The sequence below is a fragment of the Fistularia commersonii genome, chromosome 9 (genome assembly GCF_037954325.1).
Source record: "Fistularia commersonii isolate RoL2024-O1a breed Wild chromosome 9, RoL_Fcom_v1.0, whole genome shotgun sequence".
Classification (NCBI taxonomy): domain Eukaryota; kingdom Metazoa; phylum Chordata; class Actinopteri; order Syngnathiformes; family Fistulariidae; genus Fistularia; species Fistularia commersonii.
In genome coordinates this window covers 17,905,309-17,923,516 of record NC_141292.1, presented here as the reverse complement: position 1 = coordinate 17,923,516, position 18,208 = coordinate 17,905,309, and the positions used below count along the sequence as shown (strand labels likewise).

General features: G+C 51.6%; 3 protein-coding genes across 5 annotated transcripts; 1 reads left to right on the top strand and 2 right to left on the bottom strand.

The window, feature by feature from the left end:
• Nucleotides 1-444: 444 nt before the first annotated feature.
• On the bottom strand, nucleotides 445-5,790 carry LOC147231499 (U4/U6 small nuclear ribonucleoprotein Prp4-like). Its single transcript, XM_086152923.1, has 15 exons — nucleotides 5,723-5,790; nucleotides 4,903-5,115; nucleotides 4,646-4,832; nucleotides 3,919-4,006; nucleotides 3,747-3,826; nucleotides 3,445-3,538; nucleotides 3,264-3,358; nucleotides 3,108-3,166; nucleotides 2,001-2,124; nucleotides 1,814-1,903; nucleotides 1,371-1,493; nucleotides 1,154-1,261; nucleotides 954-1,072; nucleotides 746-852; nucleotides 445-654 (listed from the first exon to the last, which is right to left on the bottom strand). Exons 2-15 carry the CDS (start codon nucleotides 5,072-5,074, stop codon nucleotides 568-570), a joined length of 1,533 nt encoding a protein of 510 aa, XP_086009049.1. The 5' UTR covers nucleotides 5,075-5,115; nucleotides 5,723-5,790; the 3' UTR covers nucleotides 445-567.
• On the top strand, nucleotides 5,787-9,327 carry cdc26 (cell division cycle 26 homolog). Of its 2 annotated transcripts, none has more exons than XM_086152932.1 (3): nucleotides 5,787-5,889; nucleotides 8,791-8,891; nucleotides 8,967-9,327. In XM_086152932.1, exons 2-3 carry the CDS (start codon nucleotides 8,811-8,813, stop codon nucleotides 9,177-9,179), a joined length of 294 nt encoding a protein of 97 aa, XP_086009058.1. In that variant the 5' UTR covers nucleotides 5,787-5,889; nucleotides 8,791-8,810; the 3' UTR covers nucleotides 9,180-9,327. The 2 variants fall into 2 exon arrangements, with proteins under 2 accessions (XP_086009058.1, XP_086009059.1); XM_086152933.1 differs by having other exon boundaries at nucleotides 5,795-5,900.
• On the bottom strand, nucleotides 9,222-18,106 carry fer (fer (fps/fes related) tyrosine kinase). 2 transcript variants are annotated; one of them, XM_086152921.1, is made up of 20 exons: nucleotides 17,944-18,106; nucleotides 16,387-16,512; nucleotides 14,931-15,062; nucleotides 14,679-14,852; nucleotides 14,490-14,589; nucleotides 14,195-14,378; nucleotides 13,984-14,121; nucleotides 13,789-13,908; nucleotides 13,546-13,668; nucleotides 13,255-13,453; nucleotides 11,758-11,856; nucleotides 11,456-11,662; nucleotides 11,244-11,366; nucleotides 10,938-10,994; nucleotides 10,723-10,841; nucleotides 10,555-10,649; nucleotides 10,353-10,476; nucleotides 10,127-10,281; nucleotides 9,934-10,056; nucleotides 9,222-9,860 (listed from the first exon to the last, which is right to left on the bottom strand). In XM_086152921.1, the coding sequence occupies exons 2-20, from the start codon at nucleotides 16,453-16,455 to the stop codon at nucleotides 9,727-9,729; spliced, it is 2,475 nt and encodes an 824-aa protein (XP_086009047.1). In that variant the 5' UTR covers nucleotides 16,456-16,512; nucleotides 17,944-18,106; the 3' UTR covers nucleotides 9,222-9,726. The 2 variants fall into 2 exon arrangements, with proteins under 2 accessions (XP_086009047.1, XP_086009048.1); XM_086152922.1 differs by having other exon boundaries at nucleotides 11,456-11,659.
• Between the last annotated feature and the right edge of the window lie 102 nt (nucleotides 18,107-18,208).

Sequence of the window (18,208 nt, the reverse complement as noted above, 5' to 3'; positions counted from 1 at the left end):
GGGGGCGGAGCACTGTGATGTCACAAGGGGGAGGATGACATTTGGTTGGTGCATACATATCCTTTCCTGCGGAGATCAGATGACATGAATTGCTGGAATGACCAAGATGACATATCATACGTACTAGTCGGGCTGCTAGCTAAGCGCAAGCTAGTGCCGAAACCCAAACGCAACACTGACGAAACAACATCTACCTGAGAGGGAGAAGCACTTGCCTAGTTGCCCAGGTGCCACGCATTTATCTACACCGATCTGCCACGTCACTTGGCTTGGAGGTCCGAGCAGCAACTGGAGGTCAGGCACTAGCAGATCAGCACCGCTACATGGGCGTAAAGTCACAGTTTAGCATTAGCATTCTATGCTTACCGAGTAGCAGGCTGCCGTCAGGGAGACGGGCAACTTGTTTCCAAAATAAAAGCAACATCAAGAAGACGGTGAGCAGGATTGTTTTGACATCATGTTTTATTAAAAAATATAAAAGCGGCGTGAAAAGGGCGGCCAACGCGGTGCCCGAGTTTCGGATGCGTTCGGAAATACGATAAACAAAAAACAAATCTTGTCGCAGCGTCATTCCGACAGCCAGAGCTTGAAGGTGCGGTCGTAGGAGCAGGTGGCGATGAGCTTCCCGTCGGGGGACACGTCGACCCCCATCACCTGGAAAAGGACACCGCATGTCAGTGGGCGGGGCTTAACTTCAGTGGGGACAAAAGGTCATCCCGTCCAATCAGAGCGTGGGGTGTCGTACCTTGCCGACGTGGCCCGCCAGCGTCTTGAGCGGCGTCCAGCCCGGGTGACTCCACACTTTTGTCACGTTGTCATACCCTCCCGTCAACAGGAAGTGGCCTTCGGTGGCTGAGGAACGGACCCCACAAAACAATTAGTGAGTTTTTATTTTGAAACTCCGGCAACTTTGCCATTCTGGTATTAGAGGAACGTGAAAGTAAGTCTTTTACGCTGGAAGCGGACGGCCGACAGCAGGTTGTGGTGGGCAGGGACCGTGTACAAGCACTTCCTGTTCCTCATCTCCCAAACTTTGCAGGTGTTGTCGCCACTTCCTGTCGCCAGGTGGTGTCTGTTGCAGGGCAGGAAACGCAAACGTCAACAAGTAAAATCATAATAATATTGAGCCTCAAAAGAAGAGTGATTGGCTGACCCGTTGGGGGAGAAGCGTAGACTGTAGATCTCCTTCAGGTGTCCTTCCAGGAAGACGACGCAGCGACCCGTCCGGAGGTCCCAAACCCTGCCAAATGCATCCAGGCCTCTGATTGGATGACAGAAAAGGGCGTGGCCAGTGGGACACAATCAGTACATGATGCTAAAGGGTGCGCAGTGCCATGCAGTACAGCATATACTGAAGTGTGTAGTTGTACCCAGTAGCAGCCAGTGACCCATCGGGATGGAAGTGAAGGTCATGAACTCCTTTACTGTGACCTTCCTGGTGGAGGATCTCCTCCTGAACCTCCAGGTCCCAGAGACGCCAGGACTTGTCATAGCTATTGTGGAAACACGATAACACGAGACCCCTTTATTTATTGTTCTGGCTCAGCCACTTTGACGAGGCAGAGAAGTCGACATTAGCAAACAAACAGAAACACCCAAACACTAGGTCGTGCCGGGACCTCAATGCTGTGGGCCTTCCTAGACTTCACTTACGAGACGTCAACAGACACAAGACAGTGAGGTCTATAGTAGCGGAGCACGTTAGAAGGCGGCGTGAGGCTTCGAAACTACAAGGGCCAATCAAGTGACTTTATTTTGACAGGGAGAGGAAAACAGGAAGTAGAACCAAAGTCCAATCATACAAGTACCGTACCAGGTCGTTCCCAGGAATCTTCCGGACGGGTGCCAGGCAACCCGTGACACTCGCTCGGTGTGACCCTCGATGTCCGCCACCGGTTCGTCGCTGTGGCAACACAGAGAATCGAGAAGAGATGAGCGGCGATTGGTTGCTTCTCTTCTCCGAACACTTTTGGATCTGCTCGGGAGCCGCAGGTTCCCACCTCTCCAGGTTCCACAGCTTCACCGAACCGTCGGTGGCGCAGGATGCGAGGCTGACGTCCGACTGGTCGAGGCTTATTCCAGCCTGCGGGCGGAAGACGACTGCACCCACGTTGGTCTTGTGCCCTTCGGACGGTTGGCAAAGAGAAAGAGGGGGTTAAGAACAATCGAAGGCCTTTGCAGAAGGTTTGAGCACAAAACGGGGAATATCAATCTCCATTTTCTGGATGTGAAGAATCAACAGATAATTATCTTCTGTTAGACATCTGGGCTGGACTTTTTCTAGAACTTACCCTCATCCATGCCTAATTTCTTCAGGGACCACCTCTTCTGGAGTATATGTTGGGCAGGGATTCAGGTTCAGACTGATTCTGTTGTGGTTGGGGATCTGCAGAGTAGCTAACCAGGACAGCAAGAACTCTTTGCCCCCGTCAGGGGAAAATCTGTCCCATGTTCAACAAAACCGCCGTCACTCTGTGGGCTCGGAGGCCTTCCAAGGCCAGGAGAAAAAAGTAATCCCTCTGGCCTAATCCGGGCCCATAACATGGCCTTCCGCCAGTTGGCAGCCTCCATCGGTTCCTAATCGGTCACCTGTAATTGGCCTAGTCAATTGAGAGATTTGCTCTAAGCTCCTTTCTCCCCTCAGAAGACTCGTAAGACCAAATGTCACAACAGTACACGAGAGAAAAGGGACACCTCCTTTTCCAATGGCTCAACAGCCATGATCAGGATTTGGTGGACATGGATTGGACCCCAGCATGGCAGCCTCTCACCATACATGACGGTACGAGCTGTCCCCAGATGAGGTCAACAGGTCTCTTTCCCACTGCAAATGTTTAGGGCCAATGCCCTCTTTCTGCAAGAGCCTCCGGTACCCTTCATTGGCACAGGACATTTGACCCAAAATCAGACCTCACAGCTTCAAGGTAGATCACTGAGGGTCCAGAACCAAGTTTGCCCCCGGCGTTCTTGGACCAAAGAGCCACAGATGGTGCCCCCACATGGATCCTGACACCCATTGTGCACATCAAGCTCTTTGGAAGGAACCTGGCTCCAGACAAAGTCTACCGATATCAGAGAAACATGTTTCTTAATTTAGCTCCACCCACCTCGAAGGGTGCGAATCAGGTTGCAGTCAGGGACGGACCACAGCTTGCATAGGCCGCTCCTGTGGGGACGAAAATGATCGACGGGTTAGCAGAAGCTTGATGTTGGCGAGGAAGCACCTCTTGGACACTCGGGCTCATTGAGGCGGGGCTTCGCACCAGGAGGCCGTGGCAAGCATCTTGGAATCCGGGCTGAAGTGGCAGAAGCTGATTGGACGATCGTCTCCGATCTGGCTGCAGAAGTTGTTCAGGCCCTGAAGAAGAGGAACCATCGGATCGCCCATTAGCTCGTCTCCTCGTTGTTGTCTTTGGGTTTCACATTTGTCGGATGTCTCCTCACCCTCAGACTCTTGTGCAGCTCCTGCTGCCGAATCGTCTTGTTGGCCTCGCTGACGTCCCTCTGAGCACGCTCGGCCTCCAGCCGCAACATTCCGCTGAAGAACAGATCGCGGCCAATCAGACACGGGCAGAAGCATGCCCCGCGACCTACTCAGTCACTGCCCTTGGCTCAAGTCGGCGTCAGCCGTCCAACAAAAGGAGTGGACCCACTAAGTGCCGGTAGCCTTTACATCCATGATGGCGGCAGGCGTAAAAATGCTAACTTCCACGTCACCAAAGATGTTAACCTGCGCTGTGACTCACCGGGGCAGAGAGTATCTGGCCAACCACAGCCGGGCATCTTTCAGAAAGGGGGAGCCTTCGTGGTACCACGTCTGCTGACACTGCCATTGGGCCAAACGAAAGTGAAATCATGAGTCACGTGACCTCCGCGTTGAATTCAGCGCTGATCCAAGTGCGTCTGTACGAGCGTCACCTCGTCCTGCGACCTCTTGGCTCTCTGCTCGTCGCTGCGTGACTTCTTCAGTGCGTCCGGACCGACCACCGACAGGATGCTGCGCAGTCTGGAACGCAAGAGAAAACAGGTTTTCTTCCCAAGACATGTTGAGGGTTCGAGCTCAGCTGTGCCACCCGTAGTGACCCAACTTTCATCGGCCCCTCTCTCACAGCAGGAACTCCTTGGAAGTTTCAAGAGGCTTTTTGGGTACCAGGGCGTTTCCTCTGTGCATTGGAACAGAGGAAATCTGAACTCCTACTCCAAGGCAGGGTATTTTTATGATTCCATGGGAACTAGTAGGTGCTTGGTGGAACCAAAAACCCACACCCATATCCAAATTTTAAAACCTATCCTGGTCAGATTTTTTACTTTGGACAATTTGACACAAACAGCGTGGTCCAAGCTCTTCTGGCCTGCTACGCCAGGGCTTGCAGAAGCACTGCTACACTTTAGACCAGAATAAGTGTGGTCTACATACGGCAAACAAGTGCAGGGAGAAGATAAAAACACTTCAACCATCTGATAGTCCACGGTAATTGTTCCTTGACACCTGTGTCCATGTCCTCCTTCTTTAGTGGTTTGTTTTGAAGTGTGGAGTTTAAGGTGCACATTGTGGCAACGCACAACTAAAACGTTCCCTCGGAGGACACAATTTCCTGGAACCAAATTCAAGATGAACCAAAAAGAAGCTCTTGCGTCCACTCACCTCTCACGCCGGTCGGCCGGGCCTTCTCCGAACAACGTTATCGGCTCCCCGAGAGCTCGCAGGCCGCCCTTCACCTCAGCATCGTCAGTGGAGACGGTTATCTGCCGCGCCCGGCGCCGCCGCTCGAATTCCGCGAGCGCCTCCTGCTGCCTCTCACTGACCCGTTCCTCTATCTCCATCGTCTCCCCTGCAAAGCATCATGAGAGTCGGTCCCTGCTGCTCCGTGGAGTTTGTGTATCCATCCCAAGAGACCCCACCTGACGAGATATTGATGTTCCCCGCCTCGATCCCGGCCTTGACCCCGTCATGTCTCGTCGAAATCCCGCTCGCCGCGTCGGCACTCAGGCGTTTGCGCTCCTTCTCCTCCAGGCTGCCGTAGAAAACACGGGTCTTCTTCACGGCCGGGGCGGCATCCTCATCGTCCGACATCCTGGGTTTCTTCTTCTACTGCTGCCTCTGCAGAATGGACACTGTCACACAAAGTAGCGTTCAGAAGTCTGGAAATACTGTACATTTTAAAAGAGAGAACACAAACACCCAATAAAATAAGATTTACAAACCTAACGTATGTCATATCAACAACTATGAGGAACTATTTCCTGTGTTAATTCATATAAATTGTGACATACAAAATTTAAATAAATAAAAAGACGTTGTATATATAATTGTTTCCAGAAAATTTAATTAATTAAAATAAGAAATCCTAAAATGAACAACTATTAAGTAGCAGTAAGTCAAAAATGGACATTCAAGATTCTACATCATCTCGAGTTATTTTGACATTGATCGCGTACACGGTTTGATACTTTTATTGTGATTTCGGAAAAAATTTTATCGTTCACCAGACTTTTGTTACAAACACAAAACAACCGCGGAAACCGTGTGCGGTTGCTATTAGCATTAGCTTTGGAGTTAGCATTATCATTAGTACAAAACAAGCGGCGATGGGCGCCGTGTCATTAAGCCAAGCCGGTACCGGCCAGCGGAGCGGGCATACTGAAAGACCGTAAACTAGAATCTCACTTTATTCATTCAAACATTTAAAGCGCAATGAGTTTTAACTGAGCGAAACCTCACCGGAGAAGGACGGAGCGCTAGCTTACTCAGGGTAAGCTGACCCAGGATGTAAAACGCAAACGGTTTCCGGGTGAAAGGTTTTACTTCCGGTGGACCCTGGTGTTGGAAAACAAATACGACGGGGGGAAAAAAAAGACGGGAAAGAACAACAGCGAAGCACCGGATCCGTGAGTTTACGGTGAACTCTTGTTTACTCTCTTCCAAAGCCGCTGCCGCTCCAGTCAAACCACGGAAGTGACGAGTCCGGTTTATTTTCCCATGCCTCGTTAGCCGTTTAGCCTAGCTCATTTGACTGAATACTGAGTAGCATCAACCTGCTTTACGTCTTCTCTTTCTTTGGGCCACAGTCAATCACTTGCCTCCTTCTGACCCTCTCCTCTTCATGTTCTTCTCTAACTCTTCTCCTCCCCTCTTTCCCTCCATCCATCGATCCTCTGGTTTGGCTCTAGACTTCCAACCTCATCATCCTTCAGTCCGGATCTTCTCCATCCCTTCTCTGTCCATGTCCTAACAGTCTCCAGAACATCTAACATGATCCTCTCCATCCTCAAGAGCAGGGATGTCAAAGTCAAATACAGAGGGCCAAATAAATTAATTTGTTACAAGCCAAGGGCCGGACTAATTCAGTGTTTATTAAAACATATTGAACTGACTGAACATAGCCTATTGAACCAAGACCTAAATGCATAAATGAAATTGCATGCATTATAAACTGAAAATGCAATATTGTGCTGCTCTATTACTGCTTTCAAATAGGTAAATGAGAAAATAAAAATAAATAAAAATCAAAAATAAATCAAATCAGTTGTATTCTTTCTGATGGCTCCTATCTGCAATTAGTCCATCAACTGAAAAGTAAATATAAATGTTATACTTTATACTTTATAGTTTCACCTTATAGTTTCACTGAGACACTTTATAGTTTATAGTTTATTTTTATTTCTAATTCTGCCTTTTTCTTTTTATGATTTATTACTGTTATATTTTCTGTAACTCTGGCACAACAATTTCCTTCGGGATTAATAAAGTTGTTCTTATCTTATCTTATCTTATCTTATCTTATCTTATCTTAAATAAATAAAACAATAATTTGAAATACAAAAATCTATGGCACACAGACAAAACAATACTTTCTTCAAAGAAAAATCACATGTTTTGTAGAAACAAATGGAAACATTTAACTGAATTAAAAACGTTAAATTCATTTAAATTAAATACATTAAATTTGACATCTGCTCTGACTGCTGATGAAGAATGAAACCAAAGCCCGCTAGCTGTGCTGCTGTGAGTTCGCAGGGTACCGTTGCATTGTGGGGAATGTAGTTCAAAACACCAGTAGACGGCTGCGGCCTGGTTCTAATAATAATCAATTTCATCCCAGGGGCCAGAGATAATTTGTTCACGGGCCGGATCCAGTCCGCGGGCCTTGACTTTGACATACACTCACCTGCCACTTTATTAGGTACACCATGCTAGTAACGGGTTGGACCCCCTTTTGCCTTCAGAACTGCCTCAATTCTTCGTGGCATAAATTCAACAAGGAGCTGGAAGCGTTCCTCAGAGAGTTTGGTCCATATTGACATGATGGCATCACACGGTTGGCTCAGATTTGTCGGCTGCACATCCACGATGCGAATCTCCCGTTCCGCCACATCCCAAAGATGCTCTATTGGATTGAGATCTGGTGACTGCGGAGGCCATTTGAGTCCAGTGAACTCATTGTCATGTTCAAGAAACCGGTCTGAGATGATTCCAGCTTTATGACATGGCGTATTATCCTGCTGAAAGTAGCCATCAGAAGTTGGGTACATTGTGGTCATAAAGGGATGGACGTGGTCAGCAACAATACTCAGGTAGGCTGTGGCGTTGCAACGATGCTCAATTGGTACCAAGGGGCCCAAAGAGTGCCAAGAAAATATTCCCCACACCGTTACACCACCACCGCCAGCCTGAACCGTTGATACAAGGCAGGACGGATCCATGCTTTCATGTTGTTGACGCCAAATTCTGACCCGACCGTCCGAATGACGCAGCAGAAATCAAGACTCATCAGACCAGGCGAGGTTTTTCCGATCTTCTATTGTCCAATTTCGATGAGCTTGTGCAAATTGTAGCCTCAGTTTCCTGTTCTTAGCTGAAAGGAGCGGCACCCGGCGTGGTCTTCTGCTGCTGTAGCCCATCTGCCTCAAAGTTGGACGTCCTGTACGCAGTTCAGAGATGCTCTTCTGCCTACCTTGGTTGTAACGGGTGGTTATTTGAGTCACCGTTGCCTTTCGATCAGCTGGAACCAGTCTGGCCGTTCTCCTCTGACCTCTGGCATCAACAAGGCATTTCCGCCCACAGAACTGGATATCTTTTCTTTTTCGGACCATTCTCTGTAAACCCTAGAGATGGTTGTGCGTGAAAATCCCAGTAGATCAGCAGTTTCTGAAATACTCAGACCAGCCCTTCTGGCACCAACAAGCATGCCACGTTCAAAGTCACTCAAATCACCTTTCTTCCCCAAACTGATGCTCGGTTTGAACTGCAGATTGTCTTGACCGTGTCTACATGCCTAAATGCACTGAGTTGCCGCCATGCGATTGGCTGATTAGAAATTAAGTGTTAACCAGCAGTTGGGCAAGTGTACCTAATAAAGTGGCCGGTGAGTGTATTTGCTCCATAGGAACCTCCTCCTCTCCAAACCAGACAACATGGCTGCTCCCAACTTCATCTTCTCCACCCGTTCCTCCTTGCACACGTTCCTCCCCAACCCCTGTAGCCTCAATGTCCACCTGGGCCCCATCTCCATTACACACCGTTCATGCTAACTTTCATTCCTCTCGATGTTCCTCCACCCACTTGCTCCTCGCAGATCACAATATAGTCTGTAAACATCATGGTCCTTCGAGGTTCTGGTCTAAAATCATCTGTCCACCGTAGTAAATGAGACTCCTGCGTGTCCTGCAACATCTCAGCCACTTCCCCAACCAATCAGATTCCATGATCCAAAGTGAGATCGTGGAGACGGCGTGGCACGTTTTCCTCAGATCCGTCCGTTGAGACGAGGTTGTGTTGTGTTCCTGCAGGTTCCCTGGCAGCGCCGAAGATGTTGAGGAGGAAACCGACTCGCCTGGAGCTGAAGATCGACGACACGGAGGAGTTCGAGAGCATCAAGAAGGAGCTCGAGGTCGCCTCCACGCCCGTGATCTGAGCGCTGACGGCGCCGGTAAATACTGATCGGCGTATGTTTTGCTCCCCCCAGGCCCGGAAGCGACAGCGCGAGGAGGCGGAGTCGTCGGGCAGCGTGGGCGGGGCCTCGGTCATCAGCGTGGACATCATCGGCGGCGGCGGGGGGGCCTCCGGCTCGGCGTCGTCGACGGCGACGAGGGCGGAGCTCATCAACGAGCGCATCGGCTACAAGCCGCACCCGAAGCCGTCGACGCTGCCGACGTTGTTCGGCAGCTTGCAGTTCTAGCCGCAAGATGGCCGTCATCAATAAAGTTGGTCCAAACACGGCGCCGATGAAATAAATGTTTATTTTCATCATAAATGTCAATAATATTTTTATAAAACAGCGGATTAGTGTCAAAGAAAGGAATAAAAACTTTGTTTATTTACAGTGGGTGGGGTGGGGTGGGGTGGGTGGCGGCCTGATGCATCAGTCAGTTACCGTGGTGACCAGAAGTGCCGATGTGAAGAAGGTTTTTTTTTCCTCCCCTATCGCTTTAGTGTTTATAAATCAAAAATCTACTTCCTGCGATGGGGGCGTGGCCTCGCCTGCCATTTTGTATATATAAAAAAAAAAGTCCACATAAAACAATAAATAAAATGAAAAGTAGTGTCCGTTGTCATGGTTACGGGTAGTGAGGGCGGGGCTGAGTAGATTGTCCTGTCACACATGCGCGCCCGGAGTGGCTAACTGCTACGCGCTAACTTCTTCTACGCAAACTGTGTCACGCTAGCTTTTTGTACAGGGCGAGCTGGCCGCGCACACCTTGCTTACAAAGCCGGCGGTGGCGACGTCACTTCTTGATGGCGGCGAGGTCCCGCTGGAGTTCGGAGAACTTGGGCCGCTCCTCCGGGTTGTACTGCCAGCAGCGCTGCATCACCTGGTACACGTCGTCGGGGCAACGCTGCGGACACGCCATCCTGTAACCTGGTAGCCGATCGGAGAGGCCGGTCAGTGTGTCGGCGGCGGTACGGCAACGTCTCTGTCGAGATCAGCTGACCTTTCTCCACCTGCTCCCGCGCCTGCTGGTTGGTCATCCCGGGATACGGACACACCCCAAGGCTGAAGGTCTCCCATAGCAGGACGCCATAGCTCCACACGTCGCTCTCCGAGCTGTAGCGGCCTGCGGGAGCCAATCGCGCGTCAGGATGAGGCGGGAGTTGCCGGGCAGGTTAACGGAGGTGGCAGCTCACCGTAGTTGAGGGCCTCTGGCGCCGTCCACTTGATGGGGATCTGCTTTAGTCCGGAAGACGAGTAGACGCCGTCGTCCTCCTGGCGGCTCATCCCAAAGTCGCTGATCTTCAGCACGCTGGACACACCCACCAGGCAGTTCCTTGCCGCGAGGTCCCTGGAGCGGACGGGTTCTTTCGTCAGCGATTCCGTCCAATCGGGCGCCTTCTTGAGGCCACGCCCCCTCACCTGTGGATGCAGTTCTTGCTCTCCAGGTACGCCATGCCGGCAGCCGCGTCCACGGAGAAACGCACCAGCTGCTTCGTCTTCAGCTCGTCCTTCTTTTTCCTCAGGAAGGACAGGAAGTCTCCCCCTGGAGGGGTTACAGCGGCGGTGGGCGTCAGGGGGCGGGACTTGGCGGCGGCAGAAAAGTGGGTGGAGCTTCACCTACCGGGAACCAGCTCCATGACGATATATATGGGTTGGCGCTGGGTGCACACGCCGATCAGCTTCACGATGTTGGGGTGGTCATACTGCTTTAGGATCCTGCGGCGAATCGGGCGTCAGTGAACCCTGACGGCCAATCGCGTGCCAGTAAAGAATTTCGGCGAGGGCTCACCTGGCTTCGGACAGGAAGCGGATCTTCAGCTCTGGGGGAAGGTCCTCCTTACAGGTCTTCACCGCCACCGCCGTCTTGTCTCGGAGGAGGACGCCTTTGAACACCTCACCGAAGTTACCCTGCCACACACACACACACACACACACACACACACACACACGTGTGAGCTAGACGAAGGAGGCACAGTGGCACGCGGATACAGGAAGTGATGTCACCTTGCCCAGGAGGTCCCCCAGCAGGACATCCTCGTGGTTCAGGATCCACTTCTTGTCCTGCCACCAAAACAGAGGGAGAGACAATAAGCAGTTACCATGACAGCCTGGAACCAGAGGGTGGCCGTGATTGGCCGCCGTGGGTGTCACTCAACCAGAGGGGGCGGGGCTTCAGTGAACTGGGGAGGAGGATGGAGAGAACGTAGAGAACCCAGGCAGGAGGACAAGGTGGCCCCACGAAATGAACCATGGCAGCACCTTCCCCCGCTGGTTTGAGTGTGATATTTAAAAAAAAAAAAAAGCGGTTACCTTGACGACGGGGTTGAGCAGCACCACGCCGGACTTCTTGGTGATGACCTGCTGCGTGGTGAAGTGGTGCTCTATGAGCTGCGGGATGGTGGGAAAACCCGTGCCCTCAAAGCGGTACTGGCTCTGCGGGGAAAAAGGGGGCAGAACCTGGTCAACCCCGTGACCTTTGACCCATGGCGAGGTCACCCGGGCGGTCGCCGTCAAGTACGTACGTCCGCGTACTGGATGATGAAGTGCCGCCGCTGCTCGTCGGAGAACACCGACAGCACGTATTCCCCCGGCTTGCCGTGGCTCTCGCGCACCAGGAAGTCGCCCTGTTGCCGTAGCAACTCCTGGGCCTCGGTGCGCGGGATGGCGCCGTGGTACCACTCCTGGTCCGTCAGGGGACGCTCTGATGACGGGATCACGTCGAAGAACTGCTGCGGGGGGGAAAGAGAGGGAGGGGGCGGAGACGTCAAGCCACAAAGCTCCACCTCCAGACGGCGGTTTTCACGGAAATAGGCGTCCGCCTCACCGAGGTGGACGAGCCCAGCATGACCTTCGGCGGGCGGATCATCCCGGCCAGGGAGTGGCGCAGCGTGACGAAGCGCGAGCTCTTCTCTTTTGTCTTGTCCTGGAAGGAGACAGACTTTAATTTCGAAAAGGCCAGGATGCAAACTTACCGCGCGCACACGTGGAAACAATATTGGAGCTCGATTTTAAAAAGCGGCGAGCTTCTTCCTGAGCAAAGAGATGCTGCTGAGCGAAAGGCAGCCTCCTTCACAAATGCGCGGATACATGAAAGGCCTTTAGTTTGAAAAGTTATTTCCTGTGCAAACATATGGAAACAATTCAAGCCTTAATTTTGAAAACCCACAAGCTACTTCCTAGACCGGTTTATGTTGCTAAGCAAAAGGCTAGCTCCTTTACCAAGAAATGTCAAGCCTTACAGGAACGGCTCCTTCCTGAAGAGACACATTGAAAAGCTACAAGCTACTTCCTGTACAGACAAGACAAATACTGCTAAGCTAATGGCTAAAAGTTGACAAAAGTGTGGCTGCACTTTAAGCTTTCGTTTATATGATTCTACTTTCGGTTCCTCACAATTCTCAACTTCAGCTATTACAGACTATAAGGGATGGTCAGACCTTTGTTCTGAAAATCTGCTTCTTCCACTAACCCTGAGCCTGATTTCGGAGAGCTGCCCTTCCAGACGCGTAAATACCACGAAGCTAAAGGACAGCCTCATTTGCCAATATGTTGCTACATGTTAGGCTTTTATTTTGAAGAGCTACTTCCTTTATGCACACCTGGAAAACATGCTGGGACTTTTAAAATGCAGCGAGCTACCTCCAGTAAAAAGTAATGCTAAGCTAAAGGCTGCCTCCTCCTTTCACGAATACTTAAATAAACATTGTGCCTTTATTTTGAAAACCTGATGCTGTGCAGACAGGAATTTGTTGTTCAGCTTAAAACTACCTCCTTTACAAATATATGCCGAGCCTTTATTTTCCTTAAAAGCTACTTCCTGTATAGACAGCGCCTATCGCTAAGCTAAAGGCTACCTCCTCTACAAACAGTCGGATAAATGTTAGGCCTTAATTTTGAAAAGCCTCTTCCTGTAGACATGTGGAAACAATGAAACTTGATTTCAAACAGCCACAAGCTGCTTCCTGTGCAGACACAGACAAACAAAGCGAAACTAAAAGCTACCCTCCGTTACAAATATGTGGATAATGTCGGGCCTTTAATTCTAAAAGCTGCCTTCTGCACAGACACACACCAATCTGAGCCTTGATTTCGGAAAGCTGAAAGCTACTTCCTGCACAGACCAACACCGCTAAGCTAAAGGCTGCCTCTTTTACAAATGCACGATGTACCTTGAGCTTTTATTTTGCAAATCTCCGACTTCTTGTTCTCACAGCACAATACTCAAACGGCACTCGCCTTATTCTGAAAACGTTGACGCCGTTTGAAAAAAAGTTAGGCTACAAGCCACTTCCTGTTAGATGGAAATTAAGGATCTCTTTACGGTGGATCCGACGGAGCGCGCGTCGTCCTCGTACGGCAGTGCCGGCGGGGGCGGCGGCGGCGGCGGCGAGGCGGCGTCCGCCATCTTGGCGTCCAGCAGGGCCTTCTGGGAGGTGAGGCGGGCCTCGAAGCTGCGCAGCGATTGGACGGTCTGACGCAGCTCCAGGAGGGACAGCTTCTGACTGAGGAGGAGGACGCAGCTGAGGAGAGAGAGAGGGTGAGAGATAAGAACAACTTTATTAATCCCGAAGGAAATTGTTGTATATGTTGTATATAGAAGGAGATGTCTTACTCGCTCTTCCTGTCCGTGCTCTCCTGACTCGTCTGGATCTTGGAGTCCAGGTCATCCACCAGCGCCTCCTTCGTCAGCAGGTTCTGCTGAGTCAATGTCAACTCCTCCGTCGCCGACGACAACCTGCGCGCACACGTGCGCATATAAATGACATCGGAGACGCACGCTGGGAGCTTTGGAAAGCTCTGGAAATCTTGTGAGACGTTCCCGGGTTTCCACCCGAAACCCCTCCCGGTTCCTCACATGGCCTGCAGGCTGTCAGCCGTCAGCGTGTTCCACAGGATCTCATTGGCCGGCAGGTTGTCCGTCTCGTCCAGCAGCGACGCGTCGAACTCCACCGTGGCCTCGGGCGTCTCCGGGGACCTTCGGTGAGGGGAGGCGCGTGTTACCACGGCGACCGACCGCCGCTTCGGCGACGGGAACCCCCCCCGCCCTGACCTGTAGGCGTCGATGAAGTGCTGGTACTCGGCCAGAGGGTCGATGTGCTGCACGGCCGCCGAGATCTCCTGGTGGACCTTGACGATCTCCTCCGTCAGGAGGCTGCTGATGTCACAGTACTCCTCCAGGATGCTCTTCCTGCACACGCCGAAAAGTCAACACGAGGAACGCGACGCCGGGAAGTTCTCTCGGCCGCATGGCGTGGACTCACAGCGCGAGCGTCATGTCCTCCTGCATGCGCTGCAGGGCGTCGAGCAGCGCGGGCGCGGCATGGCGCCGGTGCTCCTCCTGGTGGGCGCGCGCACCACACACCGCCAGCACGTACTGGTTGTGCAGGTTATGCAGCTTCGCCGTGGCCTTGTCGTAGCGCTCGTGGGCGCGCTCCGCCTCGCGACCTGCGATTGGGTGAGGGGGGGGATTTGAAAAAAAAAAAAAAAAAAGGCACGCGCTCGGTTGCCGGAATCTCATTCGGAGAAGGGCTGCTTCCACCAGAAAGTGCGGGGTACCTTTGGCGAGGGCGTCGCGGTACTTCTCCTTGGCGTTGTTGGCATCGCGGCTCAGCTGGCGGTACGTTGACTTCAGCTTCTCCAGGTCGCTCCTGGTCACCTAGCGACGGGGGAGGTGAACGCCACAGCGTCAACACGGACGTGGACATGAAGGGGGGGGGGGTGTTCGGGCTCTGCCCTCTGGTTGACCTTGTGGTTGTGGCTCTCCAGCTGCTGGTGAAGGCTCTGGTAGCTCTTCTTCACCTGCTGCTTATCACGGATCAGCGTGGCCAGGCGGTGCAGTGGGCCCGAGTTGAGGTCGTCGGCGTGGCTTCTCATCACACGCCCCAGGGCCTCCGTCTGCCGGACGACCTGGGACCAGGACTGCGGGGAAGGTGGGGGAGAACTTTCAGGAGGAGGGCATCTGGAGGGGGAAGGCGCCCGGACGGGCAGGAGGCTCACCTTGCTGACGGTGCTGACGTAGTCGGCCGTCTCCTGCTTCTCGGTCTGCTGGGTCAGGCTCAGCAGCAGGGCGGCGTACTCCTTGTCGCTCTTCACCCGCAGCGTCATGAAGCGCTTTACCGTCTCCAGCAGCTGGACGGACGGAGAGAGAAGCCGCTCAGAAGCAGGTGAAAGCCTCGTCAGACGAAACTCACGTTCGCCTGAAGAGCTCAGATTCTCTGGAAAAGCCCAGGTTCTCTAGGGGCTCTCCAGAGAATCTCAGGTTCTCTCGAAGAGTTAAGGTTCTCTGGAAAATAACAGGTTCTCCATGGGCTCTCCAGATAAGCTTGCATTCTCCTGAAGAGTGCAGGTTCTCTGGAAAAACTCAGGCTCTCCAGGGGCTCTCCAGAGAATCTCAGGTTCTCTTGAAGAGCTCAGGTTCTCTGGAAAAGCTCAGGTTCTTAGGCTTTAGGAAGCTTAGGTTCTTAGGAGACAATTAGGTTCTCTCGAGAGCTACCAGAGTAGCTAATGTTCTCCAGAAAACATCGGGTTCTTCAGAGATGCTCCGGGTCTCTGGTGATGCTCGGGTCTTCTGCGGAGACTTTGGTTCTCTGGATTGTTTGGAGAATCTCAGGTTCTCTGGAAACAGTCTTGTGCGACAGAAGCTCACACTCTTCGGCAGAAGCTCGGGTTTTTGGCAGATGCTCTGGTTCTCCAAAAAAGCCCAGGTTCTCCAGAAAAGATCAGGTCCTCTGAAGACACTGTTTCTCCAAAGAATCTCTCCTGCACCGGGGACAGTGTGGCAAATCAGAGAAGCTCATGTTCTTCAGAAAAACTCTGGTTCACGGGAGGTGTTCTGGTGTAGCAAAGACACTCAAGTTCTCCAGAAAACTTGATGGGGGCGGCATGGCGCAAGAGGTGGAGCAATGGATTTTGGAACAAAACAGTTCTTGTTCGATTCCAGGCTCCTCCTAGCGGGTCAAAGTGTTGTTGAGCAAGACACTGAACCCCTAACTTGCTCCCCTGGCGCTGGTGGACCAAGTTAGTTGGACAGCAGCCTACTGCTCATGGTTCATTCATGATGGGTTAATTCCAGAGAACAAATTTCGCCATGGGAATTAATAAAGGGTATTCGTAATAATGTATCGTTTTATCGCCCCTATTACTATTATTATTGAAAGCTAAGATTCTTGTGAGGCAACCAGGTTCTCCAAGGAGACTGTTTCTTCAGAGAATCCCAGGTTCGAGTTCTCCCGAGAGAGTCTGGAGTGCCATAGAAGCTCACATTCTCAAGGAAAGCTATGATTCTCTTGAGACAATTGCGTTCTGTGGCGACACTGTTTCTCCAAAGAATCTCTCGTTCTCCAGGGACAGTCTGATGCACCAGAGAAGCTCAAATTCTCCAAAAAAGCTAAGGCTCTCTTAAGACAAATCAGGTAATGTCTCTCCTGTCTGCTCAAACGGGGCGCGGACCTACCTTCAGCTCCCAGTCCTGCAGCTTCAGCAGCCCCTCGTGGGAGTTCCTCAGATCCCTACCAAACCCCATCCTGGATCACACGCAGTCTCAACGGCCAGGGCGAGCGAGGGCAGATTGCATGGTCCTCTGCAGAGAGAGAGAGTCAGTAGAACCACGTCCATGCAGAAGACGTCGAGGTCTTGAAGGCAGCACTTGATTGGTTTATGTCACACTAAAGCTTGTTTTAAACCCCACAACATCCTACTTGTTGATTGGATAATGTCAATCCTGACTCCAGAACACACCAATCCCTCTCGCCACATTCTCAGGGGACACTCAGAATCTCTGGAGAGACTGGGGTTCTCTGTCTACTTTTCCAGAGAAGCTCACATTCTCCAGAAAATCAGGTTCTCCTGAGCTCTGGTTAAGAGACACTCGGGTTCTCTGAAGATACTCAGGTTCTCCTGACGTAGATAGACAAGCTCACGTAGACTTGAGATACTCTGGCTCTGTTGATACACTCAAGTTTTCCAGAGACCCTCAGGTTCTCTTGAGTATCCCGGCTTCTCTCGAGAACCTGTTGGAACAGAGGGGCTCATGTTTTCCTGAAATTCTCTAGAAAAACCCAAGGATCCCTTGAGATAAACGGGTTCTGTGGGTATACTCAAGTTCCCTAGAGCATCTCAGATTCTCCAGGGACAATCTGTTGTAACAGAGAAGCTCATATTCTCTCTAAAAAAAAAGCCCTTGTTCACGGCAGACTCTCTGGTTTTCTAGAGACGCTCAGGTGTATCAGAGATGTTAAAATTGTCCAGAAAAGCTGATGTTCCATGAAGACAATTGGGCTCTCTGGGGTAGCTCAGTTTACCCAATTTATCCAGGGGCTTCTGGTTTACCGACGAAGATTATATTTTACTGATAAATTAATCAATAAAATATGATGATAATGCTAAAAAGCTAATTAAAAGCCAGGAAGTAGCCTTGTTGTTGTTGTTTTCACTAACACCTGATGCAACGTATTGTTCCGAGGCTAGCTAGCGCCTGCAATTTGAACAAAAACATCCCCAAAAGTCACAAAACTCCCAGAGACAACATGTGGTACTTCAATCAAAAACACGGGAATGTCCATCCAAACGTTGCATTTAAATATTTTTGATGGAAAACCTTTTAAAATTGTTTTTCTGGAAGCCCCTCGGCACACCCTTCGGGGTCTGAAACCCTTTAAATTCCATCGGAGCTGGTGACGAGCCGAGGCTAGGCTAGCATTAGCTGCGCCTCCTCATTGAAAACCAATGGTCAGCTAGCGCTAGCATGCTAACAGCACAGCGCCGGAGTTTCCATTGGAATTGATGGAATTCCGGGAGCTAACATACTCACGACGGCGACCGAGCAGCTACGCAAAACCCCGCAAAAACACATGCAAACATCGGCATATGTTTATAAATTCGCCGTGGTCTGGATCAGGCGAATAAATATCTGGACAGGGGGGGCGAGCGGTGGGAGAGTCGGAAGGGAGTTCGCGAGCTGGCGACGCCGCGGCCGCCTCTCCGCTAAGGCGGCCGAACCCTGTCCACGTACCGGGAAAAGCCTGTGTCGGGCGGCAGACTCGCTGTCCGGTCACCGCGGGCCCGTCGCGTCTGTCGCCGGGCTCATTTCCACCGCTTTCCGCCCCGTGTTTTCCTCCTCCGTGTCCCTCCCGGCTTCGACAGCCACCCCCCCGCCTCGGTTCTCGTCCGGCTGGGGAGCTAAAGGCTAACAGCTAAGCAGGGAGGGGCTTCCGCGGGAAACGGAAAGACGGGAGAGGAGGGAGGACGCCATCTTAACTGTTCTCCGGACAAGAAAA